Source organism: Eschrichtius robustus, chromosome 7 (genome assembly GCF_028021215.1).
Source record: "Eschrichtius robustus isolate mEscRob2 chromosome 7, mEscRob2.pri, whole genome shotgun sequence".
NCBI lineage: Eukaryota > Metazoa > Chordata > Mammalia > Artiodactyla > Eschrichtiidae > Eschrichtius > Eschrichtius robustus.
This window is the reverse complement of record NC_090830.1, coordinates 98,594,444-98,616,594: the sequence shown is the minus strand read 5'-3', so window position 1 is coordinate 98,616,594 and position 22,151 is coordinate 98,594,444. Positions and strand designations below refer to the sequence as shown.

The 22,151-nt window shown below is 39.7% G+C and overlaps 1 protein-coding gene across 2 annotated transcripts in view; it reads left to right on the top strand.

Moving 5' to 3' along the window:
* Positions 1–22,151, top strand: part of PRKG1 (protein kinase cGMP-dependent 1) — a 1,243,975-nt gene that overhangs the window by 1,008,266 nt on the left and 213,558 nt on the right. For both annotated transcript variants that reach the window (XM_068548120.1, XM_068548119.1), the window contains exon 6: positions 20,633–20,710. In XM_068548120.1, coding sequence (XP_068404221.1) covers positions 20,633–20,710 — 78 coding nt within the window. The remainder of the gene's footprint in view (positions 1–20,632; positions 20,711–22,151) is intronic.

The following is a 22,151-nucleotide window of genomic DNA, read 5'->3' as shown; positions in this document are numbered from 1 at the left end:
TACTTCTTGAAATCCCATTAAACAAACAGAAAAGCTGTTTTCACTAATGAATGGTGAAAGAAGACTATAGTAACAAAATTTTGGAAGCTCAAAAAGATGAATGACTAGTAACGGAAAAGTGAAAAGCTCAGGTGAAGACAACCCTATCATACTGCCCAACAAAGGCACAGCGTTGGAAGAAACAAGTACTTCTGTGATGAGTGGCTGAGGATAAAAATGGAATGTTTATCTAAAAGCCTGAATAAGAGGCAGATAGACTCTGTCATCGTCATATGATGTCAGAAATGAGAAGTTCAAAAGAAGAGTCAGAAGATGAGATCAGAAATACATTTACATGATATAGAACAAAAAGGCAGAAACTGGAAAATGGAGGAAAAATAGTCAAAATCAGTGAATCTCAAATAATCCAAACAAAAAGAGGTTTTGAAGGAGAAAACTAAGAAAATGGAGGGAAGAGCTTTATCAAAGATGATTCATGAATATTTCTCTTTCTTCCTCTGTCTCACAGTTCTTGAGAAACACAGTCTCACCCTAATGTACTGTCTCCTAGTGGTTATATGGAATATTGCGGAGTAAAAAAGGGGGCAGGATCATAAATGATTCTATAACCTCACCTCTGAACAAGACCATTCTCAAACCAGTCTAGACAGAAACAAAATATCCTCCAGGTGAGAACAGCATCCTCCAATGCATAAGGAGCCCTGTCTTCCCTCGTGTAATCTAAATCCTCTCTGCTTTCTCTTCTTTCTGATCCTCAATTCAATGACACAAGATGCCCTTTAAACTAAATACAGTCTTCTCAAAGAAAAGTATGAAATGTTTAAAATCCTAAAGAAGGAAAATGTTGAGTGAATTGCACATCTTTTGACTCATTCCACTCTTTTTGTTACAGGGTTCATGAGAAACTGATTAATCTTTATTTTTACTTTTTTGAGTACTGTATTTATTTTAGTTGAAACTCCAAAACATTATTTATATTTCAGATGGTGACTCTGAGTCACTAAATTGTACACTTCTCCGTGACACATTTCATAATCCCTCAAGGCAAACAGTTTCCAAGTTCTGCCGAAGCTAATTGCCTTTATAGATCAAATTGTTAAAGCTGAGTTATAGTTTAATTATGTGGAATGGGAATGCCTGCTTGTCTACTCTACAAACAGTTTTACTCTGTTGTGAATGAATAGATATGAAATGAACTATTCTTTGTAGAGATTTTTTGGCATTTTGTGTGCGCGCCTTGGTATAACCCTTACTCATTATGGTATATGAATGTGTTTGCATCAGAAATCCCGGAAAGTAAAAGCAGAGGTTTAAAATCCACTGGGAATGATGTCATTGAAGATCTCTGTTAAACAACAAACCAAACCCAAGCATTTATGGAATCTCAGCCCAGGTTTTCCCCTCCTTTGTCTGATATTTAGGGTGAGGATTCAGTTAGTCCAGACAGCTACTGCTGCGTCAACAGCTGTCTTTGAATCATAAATTCTAAAGGTATTCAAGAGGCTTAAAGGATAATGATGTGATCTGGCCACTAAAGGCACAAAGACCTCAAGAATGTTTGAGATTCAGAGAAGGAAACCAGAATTCAGTATCAGTTGAACAAAAGCTTGTAACAGTTTTATTGCACTACAGGGAGTGCTAAATGTTGGTTTGGAAAACTGGGTACTTAGATGTACAAGAAGGTAAATGAAAATGGTTGCATTTTGTCAGACTGTAGGAACGGTGGGGTGGAGGATTGAGGGAAGAAGACCAGAGAGCCAGATGAGAAAACGAAGGGGTAAACTGAGTTAGAGTGCCATTTACTAAATATGGATTATACATCCTTTTAAAGAAGAGCCAGTACTTTCAATGTATACATACCTTTTCAAAAGTGAAATAATTCAAAAATGAAAAAATCCAATACTAGTGTTTTTATTAAGGATAATAAAATTCCTAAAGGTGAGTTCATATAGAAGTAAGTATACCTCCCTGTTCTGAAGATGTTATGACTTTTGTAAAGAAAGAAGAATACTTACTTTATCAAAGTAGTGTTTGTGTATTAAGGAATACACTTTACACTGGGGCCTAGTATGCACATAAGCATTCACACACATACACATATAAAACTTGTAAATTACACTTATCCTTACTATGTGTGATGCATTTGATATTTTCTATTCTATCCTATTTTTTTTAAAAACTGCTTATAATCCACTAAAGAGATTTCATGATATTTTTGATGGGTTGCATTGAGCAAGGGACACAGCAGATGGAATTATGCCTGTCCTTGTTCCCTTGGCCCCCTTGAGGATGCAAAGCTGCCAGTAATTCCTGTTTATCATGGTGACAATCCCATTAGTTCCTTTAAGCTACATCTAGGCTAATTGCAGGGCATGTTAATTCTGACTCTCATCCAGTCTATTGGCTTGATACATTCTGTTACAAGTCATAAATGAATTTTCTAAGATAAGCTTACACAGTCTCAGGACTTCTTGCCCTAGGGATTTTACACTGATCTTTCTTTCATCAATGTGGAAGCTAGTAAGAGTTAGCCGCAGTGCTTAGTTAAGGTAAGGCTGATTTGCAAGTAAGGGTGTCCTCAAGATCTGACAGTGCAGAGCTGGTCCCACAGTATCTATCCTATCCAGTGGCATCAGGCTGACTTATAAAGCAACCCCTGGGTTTCAAGTACAAGTGGGTACCTCAGTAGAGACAGGGTCCTGATAGCACCATCAAGGACAGAGCTTAAGTGCCTAGTAGCTAGAAGGCATCATAGTACCAGAAAGGCAAGGTTGAAGTTGAAGGAGTTTAATAAACAGTGCAATAGGCAAGTGAGGAATGTTTCCTCGGGGCTGCTGTGACATCAAGGAAAGTGCCAAGGGACAGCTGCTGTGTAGACAGAGATCCTCAGCAGTGGAGGTGGCACAGACTTATACTTGAAGCTCCAACTATCTGTTTCTTAAATAGCTTTGGTGAGCTAGTCAGGCTTGGTGCCTTGAGGGCCAATGATAGGCAAGCTCTCTATCCAGAAGTCTTAGATCTGTGTTTGACGAAAAAACGAAAACATATTTTCTGTCTACATTTGGCTTTTACTAAGGTGTCTAGGTTCTCTGGGGGCTCTGCGAGTCTGGCATTCTCACCCTCAGTGGAATGATGGTCCTTGGGGTTGGGGTGAGGACTCTGATTATGGTGATCTTGGCATCATCCTTCCTTCCCACAGGCTCCTGGCTGGACCGGCATGGTTGGTTGTCCTGGTGAAATGTCTAAGCAGGCAAAGTGTGCACTTATGTTTGCTGGGCCTCCAATTTTGACTCTTCAGGATATATTTCTGTATTCATTCTAGCCCACAGAGCTTTAATTAGGGATATCTCTGAATTAGAATTCAAAATCAGGTAGCGAATGAAGTTTACTGTTGTGATTATTTTGTGCGATAGAAGACAGAATGACAAAGAACACATGAAACTTCAGGTTGTTCAGGGAGTTTGAAGGTCACTGGATTAATGTTATTAAAGTTGGAAAATGACCCGATAAAAATAAATGCACTTCAGCCCTGTGAGTTGTGAGGTTCAGCCACTCTGACCGTAGTTAGTTTGAGAAGTCTTGGAGCAAGTTTGTTGTCCAGCCCAAGAAATGGGGAGAAGTTCTGGATGTAAATTAAGAAAGTGTCTTGAATGGAAGGTGAGGTGTGGCATTGAAATAGAAATATATATATATATAGCAGAGAAATGTGTACCCCAGATGTCCAGTTGGTTGGGACAGGATGATGGTGGTATGTTCCATACTCTGATTTGTTCTTTTGGTGTTCTGGTTAATTTGTGAGTGGTGGTGTGAGGAAAAATTAATTTTCCTTTAGAGGATAAGAAGGAGGGTACATCAGAATTGTAGCCTTAATGGGGTTAGATATTATCTAAGAAAACACCTCATAACAGAACAAGTCCCCTTGACAATTATTGTCCCATGAGAGGGAAATGACCTATTTATGACAACGCACATGTACTAGAAATACTATTGTCAGTTGTTAGTAGAGCACTAGTTCTGTGATGAAATCATTGGTGATCATGGATTGAGAAAAAGAAGGCAAAAAGATCTCTGCTTTACAGGCGTGATCACTGGCTCCACAATAGATTTTACCTAAGACTTCCAGATTTCCAAACCACCAGAATTCAAGAATAACTATGTGGAAAATGTTATGTTATAATGACTAGCTGTCATCTTTCTTGGCAGCCCTGCATAATCGAAGTCCAGACATAACTAATGGGCAGTTTTACTAAATAGAGTGGAGTCCTGGGCCAAGAAATACCTTTCTTGTTGGCTACCTAACCAGCATGGTTTTTGACTAATCAAGCTGTTTGGTGATCCTGTTCTCCATTAAGAGGTCTTATCTTTGTAATAAATCTGGGGTATTAGGGAGAGGTAAGAATTTCCTTTGAGAATGTTACTGATTTAGGCTCTGAATATTTTTCAGAACGTTATTCTCCTTGATGTCATACTCTTCTTCTAAGATATAACTATCCTCTGAAAAACTGAGGCAGAAATCATGACCCAAGATCATATTCTTCTTAACTCACTAATCTTCCAATTGTTCCCTATTTCAAATATTTATTAGATACTCAGGCATACAAAGGTGATTCATACTTATTGCAGCTATTTTTATAACCAGTAGCAACTAACAGAGTGGTTTATATTATATATGCCTCAATCATTCGGACAGTGTCAGTTAATAGATACTTCATGCTGTAATAAAGACTTAAGAATAACTCCAACCTTAAACTTAATTAAGCTTAAGTATAAAGGGAAATAATGATATAATTTCTGACTGAAATAATTTAGGTGAGAATTTACTTCAGAATAATCCTATATTAGTTTATATCAACTGAGCTTCAGTTACATATTATGTTAGAGTTGGGGGCTGAAAATAAAACACCAGGTAAAATACAGGTATGTTTGATATCAATAACTATGAGTCTGATCTGAAAAGTGAAAATGAATCATACATATTCACCAGGGAGCAGCTCCCAAGGCCTCAAAGTGCCATATCCAGTGTTGTACTAAGGCTTCTGCCAAGTGTCAGCAAGCATATGCAGAATTTTAAAAAGTCTAAGTGGACATTTACATATTAATGTTGAATTCTGAGAATCCAGAATACATATTAATAATAAAATCTATATCCATTTTTTTTCCTAGTGGCAAAGAGAAGACTAGCTTTTCCTAACTCACAAGTTTTGGAAATATTATTCCAAGTTATTACCCTTGGGGAATACATTGCTTATATTTAGACATACTGTCAATTTTCCTTCTCTATCCATTCCTCTCATCTATGATTTATAACACAGCTTTCCCTTTAAAATGAAAGGGTTTGGACCAAATCTAGCCTTTATCTAGGTTATACATTGAATGCCTGTTCTGTGATAGGCATTGTTCTAAGTGAAAACAATGGATATAATGTAAAGTCTCCTAAATCCTCTGAGCAGCAGGTGACAGGGGCAGGGGTCACAGCAAACAAACAAGAAGGGATAGTTTCAAATCATTAAGGTTGTGATAGAAGGCTTTCTCACCAGAGGCTCCATTGTGCTGTGGTTTTTGCAGCTGTGTTTGTCATCAAGCAGTCACTGAAGTGCCCAGTGGCATTTTGGCAACAGCAAAGCACAATTACACAGCTTTAGAGAGCTTTCTAAAATAAAATGTGTAAAACAAGGACATATATAGGATAGGAAGTGAATGAGGGTAGAGGGCACATTATAAGAGTGGTGAGGAAAGGCGTTGTTGAGGCCTAGCTGATGAGAAGAAGATAATGACAAAGACCTTGAGGAGGAGGAGTGTTCTGGAAGGAGGGTCTACTGCATGCAGAGTTCTGAGGATAGATCCAATCTGGAAGCACAAGGCACAGATAGAAAGCCAGTTATTTCTGAAACAGAATGAATGAGGGTGAGTAGGAGATAAGGATAGAGAGGTAGAGGCCGGAATACAGAGAACTTTATAGACCACAGTAAGTTGCTCATGATTTTAATTGCAGCAAGAGGCCATTGGAAGTTTTCAGCAGTAAAGTGATTTCAGTTGATTTGCTGTTTGAAAGGTCACTTTGCTTGTCAGGAGAAGAATAGGTGGAATGGTGTGCAGTAGGATGGATGGGCAAGAGCCAAAGCAGGGAGGCCGGATTGGAGGACTTTACAAAATCCAAGATATGATTTTGGCTTGGACTGGGCAGTTAACAGTAGAGACAGTGAAAGACAACTGGGCTTGGCCCAGGCATTGGAGGTGGAGACCTTTCTAATGGATTTGGCCGTGGGCAGTGCTGGGAAGATGCAGATTCGGAGGACTGCTTCATTCATGCAATGAATATTTTTAAGTCCCTATTCTGGTCCAAGCTCTATGTTAGACTCTGAGGATATTATAATGAACAAAGCCAATCACAGTCCTTGCCTTCAGTAAAACTTCAAATCTGGTGGAAAGCATCATTAAAATACCATACAAATAGATAAATAACTACAAGCTCAGAAAAGGACAATGAAGGAGATCTAATTTAGCCTGTGTGTGTGTGTGTGTGTGTGTGTGTGTGTGAGAGAGAGAGAGAGAGAGTGTGTGTGTGTGTGTGTGTGTGTGTAAGAGAGAGAGAGTGTGTGTGTGTGTGTGTGTGTGTGTGTGTGTGAGTAGTGGAGGAGGGTATGCCAGGTGAGGGAAGGCTAAGATTTGAAAAAGAGGTAGGCTGTAACTAGGCGAGAAGCAGTGGTGGTGCAGCAACAATGGAGGGCTTAGTCCTGATGGTAGGAAGGGAGTGTGACACAGTTGAGAAATGGACCTACGAGGGCCATCAGGGCTGGAGGACAAAGTGGGGGAGAGGGAGAAGAGGTTGAAAAGGGTGGCACTGAGCAGACTATAGATGGTCTTGCAGGCCATGTTAAGGAGTTTGGCTTTTATCCTAATAACTATGGAAACCCATTAAAAAACCTGCCTAATTACTAAGATTTCTTCCCTTTCTAAATTCGGTGTTTTTCTATGCTATAATCTGAAATAAGAATATGGCAGAACTGCAAAGTGACCTTCAAACAACAGTGAAATTGCTGGCATTTGATTGACGTAATTAGAGTGACTCTCGAAGAATCAACATGCACGATCATCTTCCCCTCAGGTGCAACTGAACAATTCAGAATAGCACAGTCATTAGAGCCCTGGTATTATGACACCATTCATGTTATCTTTCCCAAACTTGGACTGCCTTTGGCCACTGTCCCATAGGCTCTTCTCTTGGACCCCTGAGTTTTATGAGCTTATGCAGCATGGAAATACGTACAGTGCATACCTGTGTATACAAACTAAAATTGATATGGCAGTTGTGGTTGTGGAGTTACGAAACCATATCAGATGACATTAAGAAGGTGATTAGATAATTTCCAGGAATTAAATAAAAAGATTATGGATATTCCTGCCAAACTTTCTGCTCTCTGGGAGAAAGGTATTAGAATCGTGAAAGAGCCATCTGTCTGGAACATGAGTCAAGCCCGCTGCCATCTTGGCATGCTCTGGACCCTCACGAGAAGCTAACATGGGGAAGACAGAGCTGTGAGGAGAGGAGGGAAACTAGCCTCTGGTGCTTATGATTTAACCCCTGAAATCAGCCATTTCAGACACCACTAACTTTTTTTTTTTTTTTTTAACATCTTTATTGGAGTATAATTGCTTTACAATGGTGTGTTAGTTTCTGCTTTATAACAAAGTGAATCAGCTATATATATACCTATATCCCCATATATCTTCCCTCTTGCGTCTCCCTCTCTCCCACCCTCCCCATCCCACCCCTCTAGGTGGTCACAAAGCACCGAGCTGATCTCCCTGTGCTATGCGGCTGCTTTCCACTAGCTATCTATTTTACATTTGGTAGTGTATATATGTCCATGCCACTCTCTCACTTTGTCCCAGCTTACCCTTCCTTCTCCCCATATCCTCAAGTCCATTCTCTAGTAGGTCTGCGTCTTTATTCCTGTCTTGCCCCTAGGTTCTTCATGACCATTTTCTTTTTCTGTTTTCCAGATTCCATATATATGTGTTAGCATACGGTATTTGTTTTTCTCTTTCTGACTTACTTCACTGTATGACAGACTCTAGGTCCATCCACCTCACTACAAATAACTCAGTTTTGTTTCTTCTTATGGCTGAGTAATATTCCATTGTATATATGTGCCACATCTACTTTATCCATTCATCTGCTGATGGACACTTAGGTTGTGTCCATGTCCTGGCTATTGTAAATAGAGCTGCAGTGAACATTGTGGTACATGACTCTTTTTGAATTACGGTTTTCTTAGGGTATATGACCAGTAGTGGGATTGCTGGGTTGTACGGTAGTTCTGTTTTTAGTTTTTTCAGGAACCTCCATACTGTTCTCCATAGTGGCTGTATCAATTTACATTCCCACCAACAGTGCAAGAGGGTTCCCTTTTCTCCACACCCTCTCCAGCATTTATTGTTTGTAGATTTTTTGATGATGGCCATTCTGACCGGTGTGAGATGATATCTCATTGTAGTTTTGATTTGCATTACTCTAATGATTAATGATGTTGAGCATTCTTTCATGTGTTTGTTGGCAATCTGTATCTCTTCTTTGGAGAAATGTCTATTTAGGTCTTCTGCCCGTTTTTGGATTGGGTTGTTTCTTTTTTTGATCTTGAGCTGCATGAGCTGCCTGTAAATTTTGGAGGTTAATCCTTGTCAGTTGCTTCATTTGCAAATATTTTCTCCCATTCTGAGGGTTGTCTTTTTGTCTTGTTTATGGTTTCCTTTGCTGTGCAAAAGCTATGAAGTTTCATTAGGTCCCATTTATTTATTTTTGTTTTTATTTCCCTTTCTCTAGGAGGTGGGTCAAAAAGGATCTTACTGTGATTTATGTCATAGACTGTTCTGCCTATGTTTTCCTCTAGGACTTTCATAGTGTCTGGCCTTACATTTAAGTCTTTAATCCATTTTGAGTTTATTTTTGTGTATGGTGTTAGGGAGTGTTCTAATTTCATACTTTTACATATATCTGTCCAGTTTTCCCAGCACCACTTATTGAAGAGGCTGTCTTTTCTCCACTGTATATGCTTGTGTCCTTTATCAAAGATAAGGTGACCATATGTGTGTGGGTTTATCTCTGGGCTTTCTATCCTGTTCCATTGATCTATATTTCTGTTTTTGTGCCAGTACCATGCTGTCTTGATTACTGTAGCTTTGTAGTATAGTCTGAAGTCAGGGAGCCTGATTCCTCCAGCTCCGTTTTTCTTTCTCAGTATTGCTTTGGCTATTCGGGGTCTTTTGTGTTTCCATACAAATTGTGAAATTTTTTGTTCTAGTTCTGTGAAAAATGCCACTGGTAGTTTGATAGGGATTGCATTGAATCTGTAGATTGCTTTGGGTAGTAGAGTCATTTTCACAATGTTGATTCTTCCAATCCAGGAACATGGTATATCTCTCCATCTGTTTGTATCATCTTTAGTTTCTTTCATCAGTGTCTTATAATTTTCTGCATACAGGTCTTTTGTCTCCTTAGGTAGGTTTATTCCTAGGTATTTTATTCTTTTTGTTGCAATGGTAAATGGGAGTGTTTCCTTAATTTCACTTTCAGATTTTTCATCATTAGTGTATAGGAATGCAAGAGATTTCTGTGCATTAATTTTGTATCCTGCTACTTTACCAGATTCATTGATTAGATCTAGTAGTTTCCTGGTAGCATCTTTAGGATTCTCTATGTATAGTATCATGTCACCTGCAAACAGTGACAGTTTTACTTCTTCCTTTCTGATTTGGATTCCTGTCATTTCTTTTTCTTCTCTGATTGCTGTGGCTAAAACTTCCAAAACTATGTTGAATAATAGTGGTGAGAGTGGGCAACCTTGTCTTATTCCTGATCTTAGTGGAAATGGTTTCAGTTTTTCACCACTGAGAATGATGTTGGCTGTGGGTTTTTCATATATGGCCTTTGTTAGGTTGAGGTAAGTTCCCTCTATGCCTACTTTCTGGAGGGTTTTTATCATAAATGGTGTTGAATTTTGTTGAAAGCTTTTTCTGCATCTATTGAGATGATCATATGGTTTTTATCCTTCAGTTTGTTAATATGGTGTATCACATTGATTGATTTGTGTATATTGAAGAATCCTTGAATTCCTGGGATAACCCCCACTTGATCATGGTGTATGACCCTTTTAATCTGCTGTTGGATTCGGTCTGCTAGTATTTTGTTGAGGAGTTTTGCATCTATGTTCATCAGTGATATTGGCCTGTAGTTTTCTTTCATTGTGACATCTTTGTCTGGTTTTGGTATCAGGGTGATGATGGCCTCATAGAATGAGTTTGGGAGTGTTCCTCCCTCTGCTATATTTTGGAAGAGTTTGAGAAGGATGGGTGTTAGCTCTTCTCTAAATGTTTCATAGAATTCGCCTGTGAAGCCATCTGGTCCTGGGCTTTTGTTCTTTGGAAGATTTTTAATCACAGTTTCAATTTCAGTGCTTGTGATTGGTCTGTTCACATTTTCTATTTCTTCCTGGTTCAGTCTCAGAAGGTTGTGCATTTGTAAGAATTTGTCCATTTCTTCCAGGTTGTCCATTATATTGGCATATAGTTGATTGTAGTAATCTCTCATGATCCTTTGTATTTCTGCAGTGTCAGTTGTTACTTCTCCTTTTTCATTTCTAATTCCACTGATTTGAGTCTTCTCCCTTTTTTTCTTGATGAGTCTGGCTGATGGTTTATCAATTTTGTTTATCTTTGCAAAGAACCAGCTTTTAGTTTTATTGATCTTTGCTATCATTTCCTTCATTTCTTTTTCATTTATTTCTGATCTGATCTTTATGATTTCTTTCCTTCTGCTAACTTTGGGTTTTTTTGTTCTTCTTTCTCTAATTGCTTTTGGTGTAAGTTTAGGTTGTTTATTTGAGATAAACAACCTAAACTTGTTTCTTAAGGTAGGATTGTATTGCTATAAACTTCCCTCTTAGAACTGCTTTTGCTGCATCCCATAGGTTTTGGGTCGTCGTGTTTTCATTGGCATTTGTTTCTAGGTATTTTTTGATTTCCTCTTTGATTTCTTCAGTGATCTCTTGGTTATTTAGTAGTGTATTGTTTAGCCTCCATGTATTTGTATTTTTTACAGAGTTTTTCCTGTAATTGATATCTAGTCTCATAGCATTGTGGTCAGAAAAGATACTTGATATGATTTCAATTTTCTTAAATTTACCAAGGCTTGATTTGTGACCCATGATCACAAATCCTAGAGAATTGTGGAGAATGTTCCATAAGCACTTGAGAAGAAAGTGTATTCTGTTGTTTTTGGATGAAATGTCCTATAAATGTCAATTAAGTCCATCTTGTTTAATGTATCATTTAAAGCTTGTGTTTCCTTATTTATTTTCATTTTGGATGATCTGTCCATTGGTGAAAGTAGGGTGTTAAAGTCCCCTACTATGATTGTGTTACTGTCGATTTCCACTTTTATGGCTGTTAGCATTTGCCTTATGTATTGAGATGCTCCTATGTTGGGTGCATAAATATTTACAATTGTTATATCTTCTTCTTGAATTGATCCTTTGATCATTATGTAGTGTCCTTCTTTGTCTTTTGTAATAGTCTTTGTTTTAAAGTCTATTTCGTCTGATATGAGAATTGTTACTCCAGCTTTCTTTGATTTCCATTTGCATGGAATATGTTTTTCCATCCCCTCCCTTTCAGTCTGTATGTGTCCCTAGGTCTGAAGTGGGTCTCTTGTAGACAGCATATATACGGGTCTTGTTTTTGTATCCATTCTGCCAGTCTATGTCTTGTGGTTGGAGCATTTAATAATTATCGGTATATATGTTCGTGTTACAATTTTCTTAATTGTTTTGGGTTTGTTATTGTAGGTCTTTTCCTTCTCTTGTGTTTCCTGCCTAGAGAAGTTCCTTTAGCATTTGTTGTAAAGCTGTTTTGGTGGTGCTGAATTCTCTTAGCTTTTGCTTGTCTGTAAAGGTTTTAATTTCTCCGTAAAATCTGAATGAGATCCTTGCTGGGTAGAGTAATCTTGGTTGTTGGTTTTTCCCCTTCATCACTTTAAGTATGTCCTGCCCCTCCCTTCTGGCTTGCAGAGTTTCTGCTGAAAGATCAGCTGTTAACCTTATGGGGATTCCCTAGTGTGTTATTTGTTATTTTTCCCTTGCTGCTTTTAATATTTTTTCTTTTTATTTAATTTTTGATAGTTTGATTAATATGTGTCTTGGCGTGTTTCTCCTTGGATTTATCCTGTATGGGACTCTCTGTGCTTCCTGGACTTGAGTATTTCCGTTCCCATATTAGGGAAGTTTTCAACTTTAATCACTTCAAATAGTTTCTCAGTCCCTTTCTTTTTCTCTTCTTCATCTAGTACCCCTATAATTTGAGTGTTTGTGTGTTTAATGTTGTCCCAGAGGTCTCTGAGACTGGCCTCAATTCTTTTCATTCTTTTTTCTTTATTCTGCTCTGCAGTAGTTATTTCCACCATTTTAACTTCCAGGTCACTTATCCTTTCTTCTGCCTCAGTTATTCTGCTATTGATCCCTTCTAGAGAATTTTTAATTTCATTTATTGTGTTGTTCATCACTGTTTGTTTGCTCTTTTGTTCTTCTAGGTCCTTGTTAAACGTTTCTTGTATTTTCTCCTTTCTGTTTCCAAGAGTTTTGATCATCTTCACTATCATTATTCTGAATTCTTTTTCAGGTAGACTGCCTATTTCCTCTTCATTTGTTAGGTCTGCTGGGTTTTTATCTTGCTCCTTCATCTGCTGTGTGTTTCTCTGTCTTCTCATTTTGCTTAACTTACTGTGTTTGCATCTCCTTTTCGCAGGCTTCAGGTTCATAGTTCCCGTTGTTTTCGGTGTCTGCCCCCAGTGGCTAAGGTTGGTTCAGTGGGTTGTGTAGGCTTCCTGGTGGAAGGGATTAGTGCCTGTGTTCTGGTGGGTGAGGTTGGATGTTGTCTTTCTGGTGTACAGGTCCATGTCTGATAGACACCACTAACTTTGGACTATGCTGTTTTGTGACTCAGTACCTTCTCATTTACCAGTTGGGTTTGGATTTTCTGTCACTTACAATTAGGAAGTTGTGACTGATCTATTTGTGTATCACTGAAGGTGTCATGATGCATTCTTCTTTGCAACATAATAGAGACTGGTAATTGGCCACACCAGACTGCCCAGCCACAGACAAGGAGATGGATGGGAGTGGGGCATGGCCCAGCCATTCCACCAACTCCACCACAGGTTGTCAGGGAATGTGAAAGGAGAAGTTCCCCATCTACCTCTTACTAGGGGTGTTACCTTGAGACAGTTAACTTAGGCTGTGTTCACTTTAGCTTTCCTATGGGAACTCCTTCCATGGTTATTGTGAAGCTTCCATGAGATAAGGGCCATGAGTCCAAGGATGAAGAGGAAGCCATGTTTCTCCGTCGCTGTTGGTAGGCTCTGAACTCCAGCACCAACCAGAGCCAGAGCTTCTGGGAGAAGGTGGGGACCAAGTACTGGGGCACATTCCCCAAGGAGTCTGTTGGGGTTATCTATTACTGCATTAAAATCCACCCCAAAACCTGGTGGCATAAAATAACGATTTTATTATGTTCACAAATTCTATGGGTCAGAAAGTCAGACACAATAGGCATAGCTTGTTTCCACTCCATGACATTGAGGACTTCAGATGGGGACACTCAGATGCTAAGGGTGGCCTCAGCTGGGAGTTTCTCCACTTGCATGTCTCTCTCCCAACTGCATTGACTAAGGTGACTCAGAGGCTAGGCTTGACTGCCACTGTCCATCAGATCACCTATTCATGGCCCCTCCATGTGGCCTGGGATTCTCACAGCATGGTGCTGGGTTCCAGAGGGAGCCTCCTGAGAACTTGGTGGACACTGCATGGCCTTTTGTGATACAACTTTGGAGGTCATGCAGAATCGTTTCCGTGTAGGCTATTGTTACCAGGCCACCCTTGTAACCATACCATCACAAGTCCATTAAGGCTACCCCAGTTTCACGGGGAGGGCAGTTAGACTTCACTCTTTTTATATTATTATTTATTTATTTTTTATTCAAACAGAAAGTCACAAAAATTATAATCATCCTCATCAGTTCACTCAGTCCCATGTAATTAATTTTTTTTTCATCTTGATCTTTTGTTAGTACTTTTATGAATTCATCAGTTTTCCATTAGAGTTCTGAAAATGCTTATTCATTCAGTTCAGCAGTATAGTCAGTTACCAGAAATGTGTACTTGTCAGAGTCTTTTCCATGAATTCCTTGAAGATGAAACCCTTTTATAGGAACATTTTTGCAAAAGCATTAGAGTACACCCAGAACTGTCTATAAATGACAAAAGACTTAAAAATGACCACGGTTAAAGATTTGATGAAAGTTCATAATAATGCAATTGACAAGGAAATTTAGTTATTTCTGAGATATACATTTTAAAGTAATAACTAGAATTATGACTTATAACATTATACCAGAACATATAAGATTTTTAGAAATTTCATGGAATTAGACTCCACTCTTAATGGGAGAATCACAAAGTCACCATGCAGGAGAGCTTGTGGAATGGAAGATATTTTGTGGCCATCTTTGGGAAATACAACCTCTCAGAGAATCACAGCATCTCAAGGCTGATAGGGTGCTTAAAATTGGCCCTCAGGCATCCTTGGACAGTCACCTCAATCTCCTTTGCAATGTTCTGGCCCATGCTCACCTAGCCTCCATTGGTGTGTGCTTGGTATGTGGTGCCTCCTGCCCAGTGGGGCAGCCCCTTCCACTTTGGAGCTGCTTGGACCTGTACACATTTGCTTCTTTGGTTGAGGTGCCATCTGTAGTCCTTGGTTTTCTCCCCTAATTCTCATATACTCTACTGTCGCCAGGGGCAGGTGCCTCTCTGTCCTTAACCACAGCTCAGTGGAGACAGTTTCCATGGACTCTAAGTCCTCTCACAGCCTAGTATCCCAGCTTTACTAGCCCTTCCTCTGTATTCCACCCCCATCTCAGCCCTGATCCTTCAGAGCCTGTTCAGTTTTGTCCATGAAGTAAATACCCTCTTGGGTGCCTCCCCAGTCCCTCCTTTCCATTTTCCCACTGCCAGAGCTTTGATTTCATTTAAATGGTTTCTTTTCAGCCCTGGTGGGTGACCTTGATTAATGAGAAGCATTTGGAATAATTCTATTCATCGTGCCAGACATTCATTTAAGAACAGGCATGCAACTCAAAGGAGACATAAAAGGATGATTGCTAGGGATTTCTGGGATTTTTTTCCCTAGAAGGAATGGTAAGATGAGAAATTTGCCTTTTTTGCTTCTGACCCAGCTGTGATGACTGGAGCAGTGGCAGTCATCTTGGGGACCATAAGGACCCATCCAGTGAGGATAACTGAAAGAGAGAAAGAAGTTGAGTGTTTGGAGGATTTGTTGTACCAACAAATTGCAGGCCTGAAATTGCTTGATTTCCAGACCTTTTTTTTTTTACATGAGAGACTAAATATCCTTATAATTTAAACCATTTTTTCAATAAATAGTTAGTTCACACCTAGGCATTCTTATAGCTGCAAGGGGCACAGCAGGGAACAACATAAAAATCCCCCATAGGGCTGACATTAGTGGAGGAGACAGCTGACAAATGATTAAATGAATGATATGTTAAACATGGGGCTGAAACATTTCACTCTTCCTGGCACTTCTCTCTGCCCAGAAGCTGACCTGAATGGGAAGGCTCCCTTGTCTCATGACTTCCAGCTGAGTTCAGCCAAGGGGTGCCCCAGCAGGAGACCAGAGGGTGGAGAAGAGAGAAGTCAGAGTATTTCTCCCTCTGCTCCCTCCAAACCAGGCAAGGGTTTGGCAGTGGATGTTCCTTATCAGAAGCCACAGTTCCAGCTCCTATTGAGCTTCTATGTCACATGGCTCCACCTCTCAGCAGGGTCCAGTAATCCTGCTCCCTGACACTTTACCTTCAACACTCCTTGATCCCCTAATCCTGCCCACACTCCCATCATTCATCCTTCTTTGATCTCCTCCTTCTCCCAAGGGTGCAGTCTCTTCTACCCGAACCCTGACAGATGTTGATGGTAAGTGCTACATAGAAAATTAATTCAAGGAGGGTCACAAGTACAGAGGAGAGGAACAGATTTAAAAGGCAGGCTGGGATAGGTCTCAGTGAGAAAGTGACATTTGAGTAAAGTTAGGAAGGAGTCATAGATATCTGGTGTGTAGGCACATTGCAGGCAGAAGGAGGAGCCTGTGCAAAGGCCCTGTGGTGGGCCTGGGCCTGGATGTTCAAGGAATATCAAGGGAAGTGGTGTGAACAGAACAGACATAATGAGAGGAAGAGGGGTGAAAGGTGAGGTCAGTGAAGCAAAAGGACAGAAGCTGTTAGTGCGTTGAAGTCACTATAGGACACTGTAGTTGTGTATGGGGCCCCTGCAGGGGTGTGAGCAGAGAAGGGACAGGCACTGATTGTGTGTTAACAGAATCGCCTGGCTGCCATGTGGGGAAAGCACTGAAGGGCCAGGCAGGAGCAGAGATTCCAGCTAGAAGGTGACTGCATAGACTGAGCAAGAAGAGATGGTGGCCATAGCAGCAGACGTGAGGTGTGGTTGAGTTCTGGGCATCTTCTGAATGTGGAGCAGCCAGATTGGCAACAGAGCAGTTGTGGGCCTGTGAGATAGAAGAGTTAAAGATGACTCCAAGGTGTTTGGCCCAAGCACCTGGAAAGATGGAGTTGGTGTTGCTGATACTGGGAAGGCATGGGAGAAACAGGACTAGAAAAAGGATGCCAGGAGCTCCGTTCTATACACTTGAAGTTTGAGGTGTGTGCCAGACTGGGTTCTGGCAGCCCTCGATGCACCACATCGCTTGGGGTTCACATGTTTGTGGAGTCCCTTCCCCCTGTGCCTGGATTGGCCCAGGGACCTGCTTGAACCCACTGAATGCAGCACAAGTGATAGGGGGCCTGTTCCTGGCCTGAGTCTTGGGAAGGCCTGACACCTTCTGCTTTTGCACCCTTGGAAGCCAGCTGCCATGTAAGAAGTTGGCCCACTTCCAGACCACCGTGATATGGAGAAGACCGGGCAGCCACATAAAGAGGCCCCCGTGGGGGAAAGCAGACATTGACAGTCCCAGCTGTGCCCCCAGCCAGCACCGGCACCAAATGCTCACAAGCGTGAGGCATTACACCTTGCAGTTATCCCAGCCGACACCATGGGAAGCCAAAGAATCATCTAGTTAACGTACAGTACCAAGAGAAATAATAAATTGCTCTTTCAGGTCTAAAAAAAAAAAAAGAAAGAAAGAAGAAAGATTTGGTGCATTCATTCTCAACTGGAGGCAAATAAATGGGACTAAAATATTACTATTATCACTAATAAACTCTAGGCTAGAGAATGTAGCTTAAGAGTGAGAGACAAACAGCCTTCCAAACTGGATGCTGTTTGGGCCGACTTACTTGTCCTGTCACAGACGCCCAGACAGGGGCAGGCTTCACTATGCTAGGGAGAAGATTCTTCCCCTAGACAAGCAGCAGAGAATGCCAGCCCTCTGTGGGGAGCTACCTCCCGTCAGGAAGTGATGAGAGTCTGAGATGAGCATATAGATTACTTCCAAATTTATCAGTCAGATAAATTACACTGTCTCCTCTGGTGCAGAGTGAGGAAAAGGGCAGAAAAAGGTCCTGAGTTTTACTAATTGAGCTCCATTCACAAAGTGGAAAACATCACGAGTGGGAAAGACACTCCACCCTTCCCCCTCCCCTACTGCTATAGATTGTAGCTCTTCCCTTGTCAGTTTTATCTACTACCTGTGCTATCCAATACAATAGCTACTAGCCATGTGTATTAAAATTTAAATTAATTTAAATTAAATACATTTAAAAATTCAGTTTCTCAGTCACGCTGGCCACATTTCAACTGCTCTGTAGCCAAATGTGGCTAGTGGCTCCTATATCGGACAGTGCAGCTTTACAACATTAACACTATCAAAGAAGGCTCTATGCGACAGTGCTAACATGAGATTGTTATCTTTTTCATCTTCGTATCATCAGTGCCTGTAACCAGGCCTGACTCAGAGGCACTCAGAAATGTTTCTTGAATCAATATATGAAAATAGACTATTGTGATTTTGTTTTTCACACCTGCTTCCCACTGTTGCTTTCTAAGCAACAAGATATGAAAATGGAACACAGATATTTTGTTAAATAAGTCAGTTGAAGAATATGCATCATTTGATCTTATTTTTAAATTTTATTTATTTATTTTTTTACATATAAATTTATTTATTTATTTTTGGCAGCCTTGGGTCTTCGTTGCTGCGCGCGGGCCCTCTCCAGCTGTGGCGGGCGAGGACCACTCCTCATTGCGGTGCATGGGCTTCTCATTGTGGTGGCCTCTCCCGTTGCGGAGCACAGGCTCCAGGCATGTGGGCTTCAGTAGCTGTGGCACACGGGCTCAGTAGTTGTGGCTCGCGGGCTCTAGAGCGCAGGCTCAGTAGCCGTGAGGCACAGGCCCAGTTGCTCCGCGGCATGTGGGATCCTCCCGGACCAGGGATTGAACCCGCGTCCCCCACAGTGGCAGGCGGATTCCCAACCACTGCGCCACCAGGGAAGCCCCTGATCTTATTTTTATTTAGAAATAATTGTTTGTATGCACATAGATATATATGTTTAAAAGCACAGGAAAAAGTCTTGAAAGATACACACCAGACTGTATTTACCATCTAATGGTTGAGATTGGGGAAGGGAAATGAGGAACTTTTTTACTTAAAAAACTTGTTATTAGGAAAATACATTACTTTAGAGTAAAAAAAAAAAAAAAGTAACATTAGATAGTATGTTAATTTTCTTGGTATATTAAGAAAATCATGGCTATTCTTTTTTTTTTAACATCTTTATTGGAGTGTAATTGCTTTACAATGGTGTGTTAGTTTCTGCTTTATAACAAAGTGAATCAGCTATATATATACATATATCCCCATATCCCGTCCCTCTTGTGCCTCCCTCCCACCCTCCCTATCCCACCCCTCTAGGTGGTCACAAAGCACTGAGCTAATCTCCCTGTGCTATGCGGCTGCTTCCTACTAGCTATCTATTTTACATTTGGTAGTATATATAAGTCCATGCCACTCTCTCGCTTTGCCCCAGCTTACCCTTCCCTCTCCCCATGTCCTCAAGTCCATTCTCTATGTCTGTATCTTTATTCCTGTCCTGCCCCTAGGTTCATCAGAACCATTTATTTTTTAGATTCCATATATGTGTGTTAGCATATGGTATTTGTTTTTCTCTTTCTGACTTACTTCGCTCTGTATGACAGACTCTAGGTCCATCCACCTCACTACAAATAACTCAATTCATTTCTTTTTATGGCTGAGTAATATTCCATTGTATATATGTGCCACATCTTCTTTATCCATTCACCTGTCGATGGACACTTAGGTGGCTTCCATGACCTGGCTATTGTAAATAGTGCTGCAGTGAACATTGTGGTGCATGTCTCTTTTTGAATTATGGTTTTCTCAGGGTATATGCCCAATAGTGGGATTGCTGGGTCATATGGTAGTTCTGTTTTTAGTTTTTTAAGGAACCTCCATACTGTTCTCCATAGTGGCTGTATCAATTTACATTCCCAGAAAATCATGGCTATTCTTAATATGAAATATTAATGAAAGGTAATTTTAAGAGTGAATAAAGTATTAAGGGCGTTGAGGTATAATGACAAATCACAGCCATTGGCCTGGTGAGTATTGTTTGCAAACCATGAAATCTGTTTCCTAAGGAGTGTACAGAGTAATGTTTTCTTTCCCAAAACATGGCTCCCTTGATAAACTGCAGAGAAAGATAGGGCCAGATGGCACAGTTCTCATTTTTCTGTTATACCTCCTGACCCAGCAATATACTTTCTCCCACCTCTCCTTATAGCAATTACTTCTGTTCATTGCAGGAGCAGTCTTCACCCTGGGAATGTACCTAGTCACCGTGCCCAAATCAGAACACTGACACACTGACTGTGATAATCTTGCTTTACTTTGCCTTACTTTGCCCCTTGTTTGGTGGTTTATGAGCTCACAGATGCTGGACCAGAATTCAGTACATAAAATAAAGACATTCTGTTTGAAAAGGCCAAACCTAAATTGCTGAAGCAGGGCATTAAAGCCTGAAGCAGTGCCTTAAAAAGGAAGTAGTGCCATCTAACCCACACCAAAAGTCAACCTGGTTTCAAAATGAAGATCTTTAAAAATGCTACATGCCGTAGTACTTCCTCAGCCTTTTTTTTTTTTTTTTTCTGTCACTACAGGAATACTAAAACCAAATGAGAATGACAAATAATGCAGAAAGACACGTTTAATGATCAGTTGTGTTTTATTTCATGCTCAGTTGATGGGAGAAAAGAATATTTTGATCCAACTATTAAAATGAATGAATTTAAAGATATGAATATCATCACCCAGAAAAATGGCACTAACAAAATAGTTTTTAAAGTGAGGAGGATAGGTTTCTTTGTAATTATTGTGTTCACTATTATTCATTTTTAAATAATGATGGATTCTAAGCTCTGATAAAACACCATGAGGGTGATTCCATCCCTTAGGAGCTAATACTTGAAGAGGTTGAGCTGTTTAGTAAATTACTTCTTTCTTAATGTTATTTTCTGTTCCTGTTTCTGTTTTTTAGACCCACTATGAAAATGGGGAATATATCATCAGGCAAGGTGCAAGAGGGGACACCTTCTTTATCATCAGCAAAGGAAAGGTAAGCCCTGGTAGCATGAGAGAGAGATGCACAAGGGGGGCCTGGGGTTCATCAGCAACCCGTGGAGGAGCACATGTGCAGGGTGTTGAGCTGTTTGAGGTTTTTTCTTTTCTGAAACTGATAAAGAAATCTTTGAGAATGTATTTCCTGAAAATGCGGAAGAAGAAAGAAAAAGTATAACTTTGAAGACTAGCAAACAGCCTGTGTTCTATGGTATAATAATCATGATGCTAGATGCCACTGATATGTCTGCATAAATGGAAAATTTTCCATAATAATTAAAAAAGAAAAGACTAAGGTTGCTTTAACAAGTCTTTAACAGGAAAAAAAAAATCCGTCCAGTCGTTAGGACCAGTAATATTGTAATAATTAAATATCTGGACTTTCAAATCAGATGGCCCAAGTTTGAATCCAGCTATGAAACTTACTAGTTTTAGTACTCCCTAGGCAAGTTATTTAACACTCTGAGGCCAATCAGGAAGTAAATATATTCATGTTTCATTGTATCTTCATAAAGAAATCTTTAATGGATACTAAGAAATTATTAGAAGTGGTTAAGTATAGGGGAAGGGGTAAATATAGGGTAGACAGGGACATAAATAAAAATCATAATTTATTCCTTACATAATTTTTAAAAGTTTAATATTATAAATAATAATTTAAAAAACCCAAATATGAAATTGAGAGAATTGGAAAATGAAGACATGTAGATTAATACTTTAATATTATATTGCTAAAAATACCTTAAATTCCTTTCAACAGTAAAGTCCTAAATCATTATTGCACTTAAGTGTCATTTCACTATGTGCAATGTGATTTGAACTTATTTTGCTTTACAGTAAGTGATCCTTAAAAAGAAGTTATAAGTACTAAGTAAAGTAAAACACTGGGAAGGAAATGCAGGTACAAGGGTATTTATATGGCAGTTTTCACTTTTATAATTATCACTTTTAAAAAATAAGTAAATTTATTTCTTCTAATTTAACAAATATGACTGACCTTATGGCTCATGTAAAATAGGCAAGAGAGATTAACAGAGCCACAGTGAACAGGATATGTTGAAAGATTATAGATGTTGTTGGATCACATTTTAGAGAATTCTCTTTGGACTAATTGTGAATTTTAAATGTGCATATGTCAATGTTTACACCGGTGGCATATCCCACTAAAGGGAAGAAAACAGTATTTATACTTTTTCATACCTGTTCTTTTGACTGATATCAGAAAGCCTGGGATAGAAATAGAAGTCAGGGACTGGCTTCCTAAAAAGCAACATGAAATGACATCTGACCACAGTTATGGGTAAAATTATATCTTGTATTTTCCAATGTTAGAGGATAAGAAATGTTAAGATTTTGAGGTTTATATATAAATTGAGCTTACCATTTATTGCTTTGTTCTTAATATCGATGGAAGAATCAGGGAAAACTGAAAATCCTCA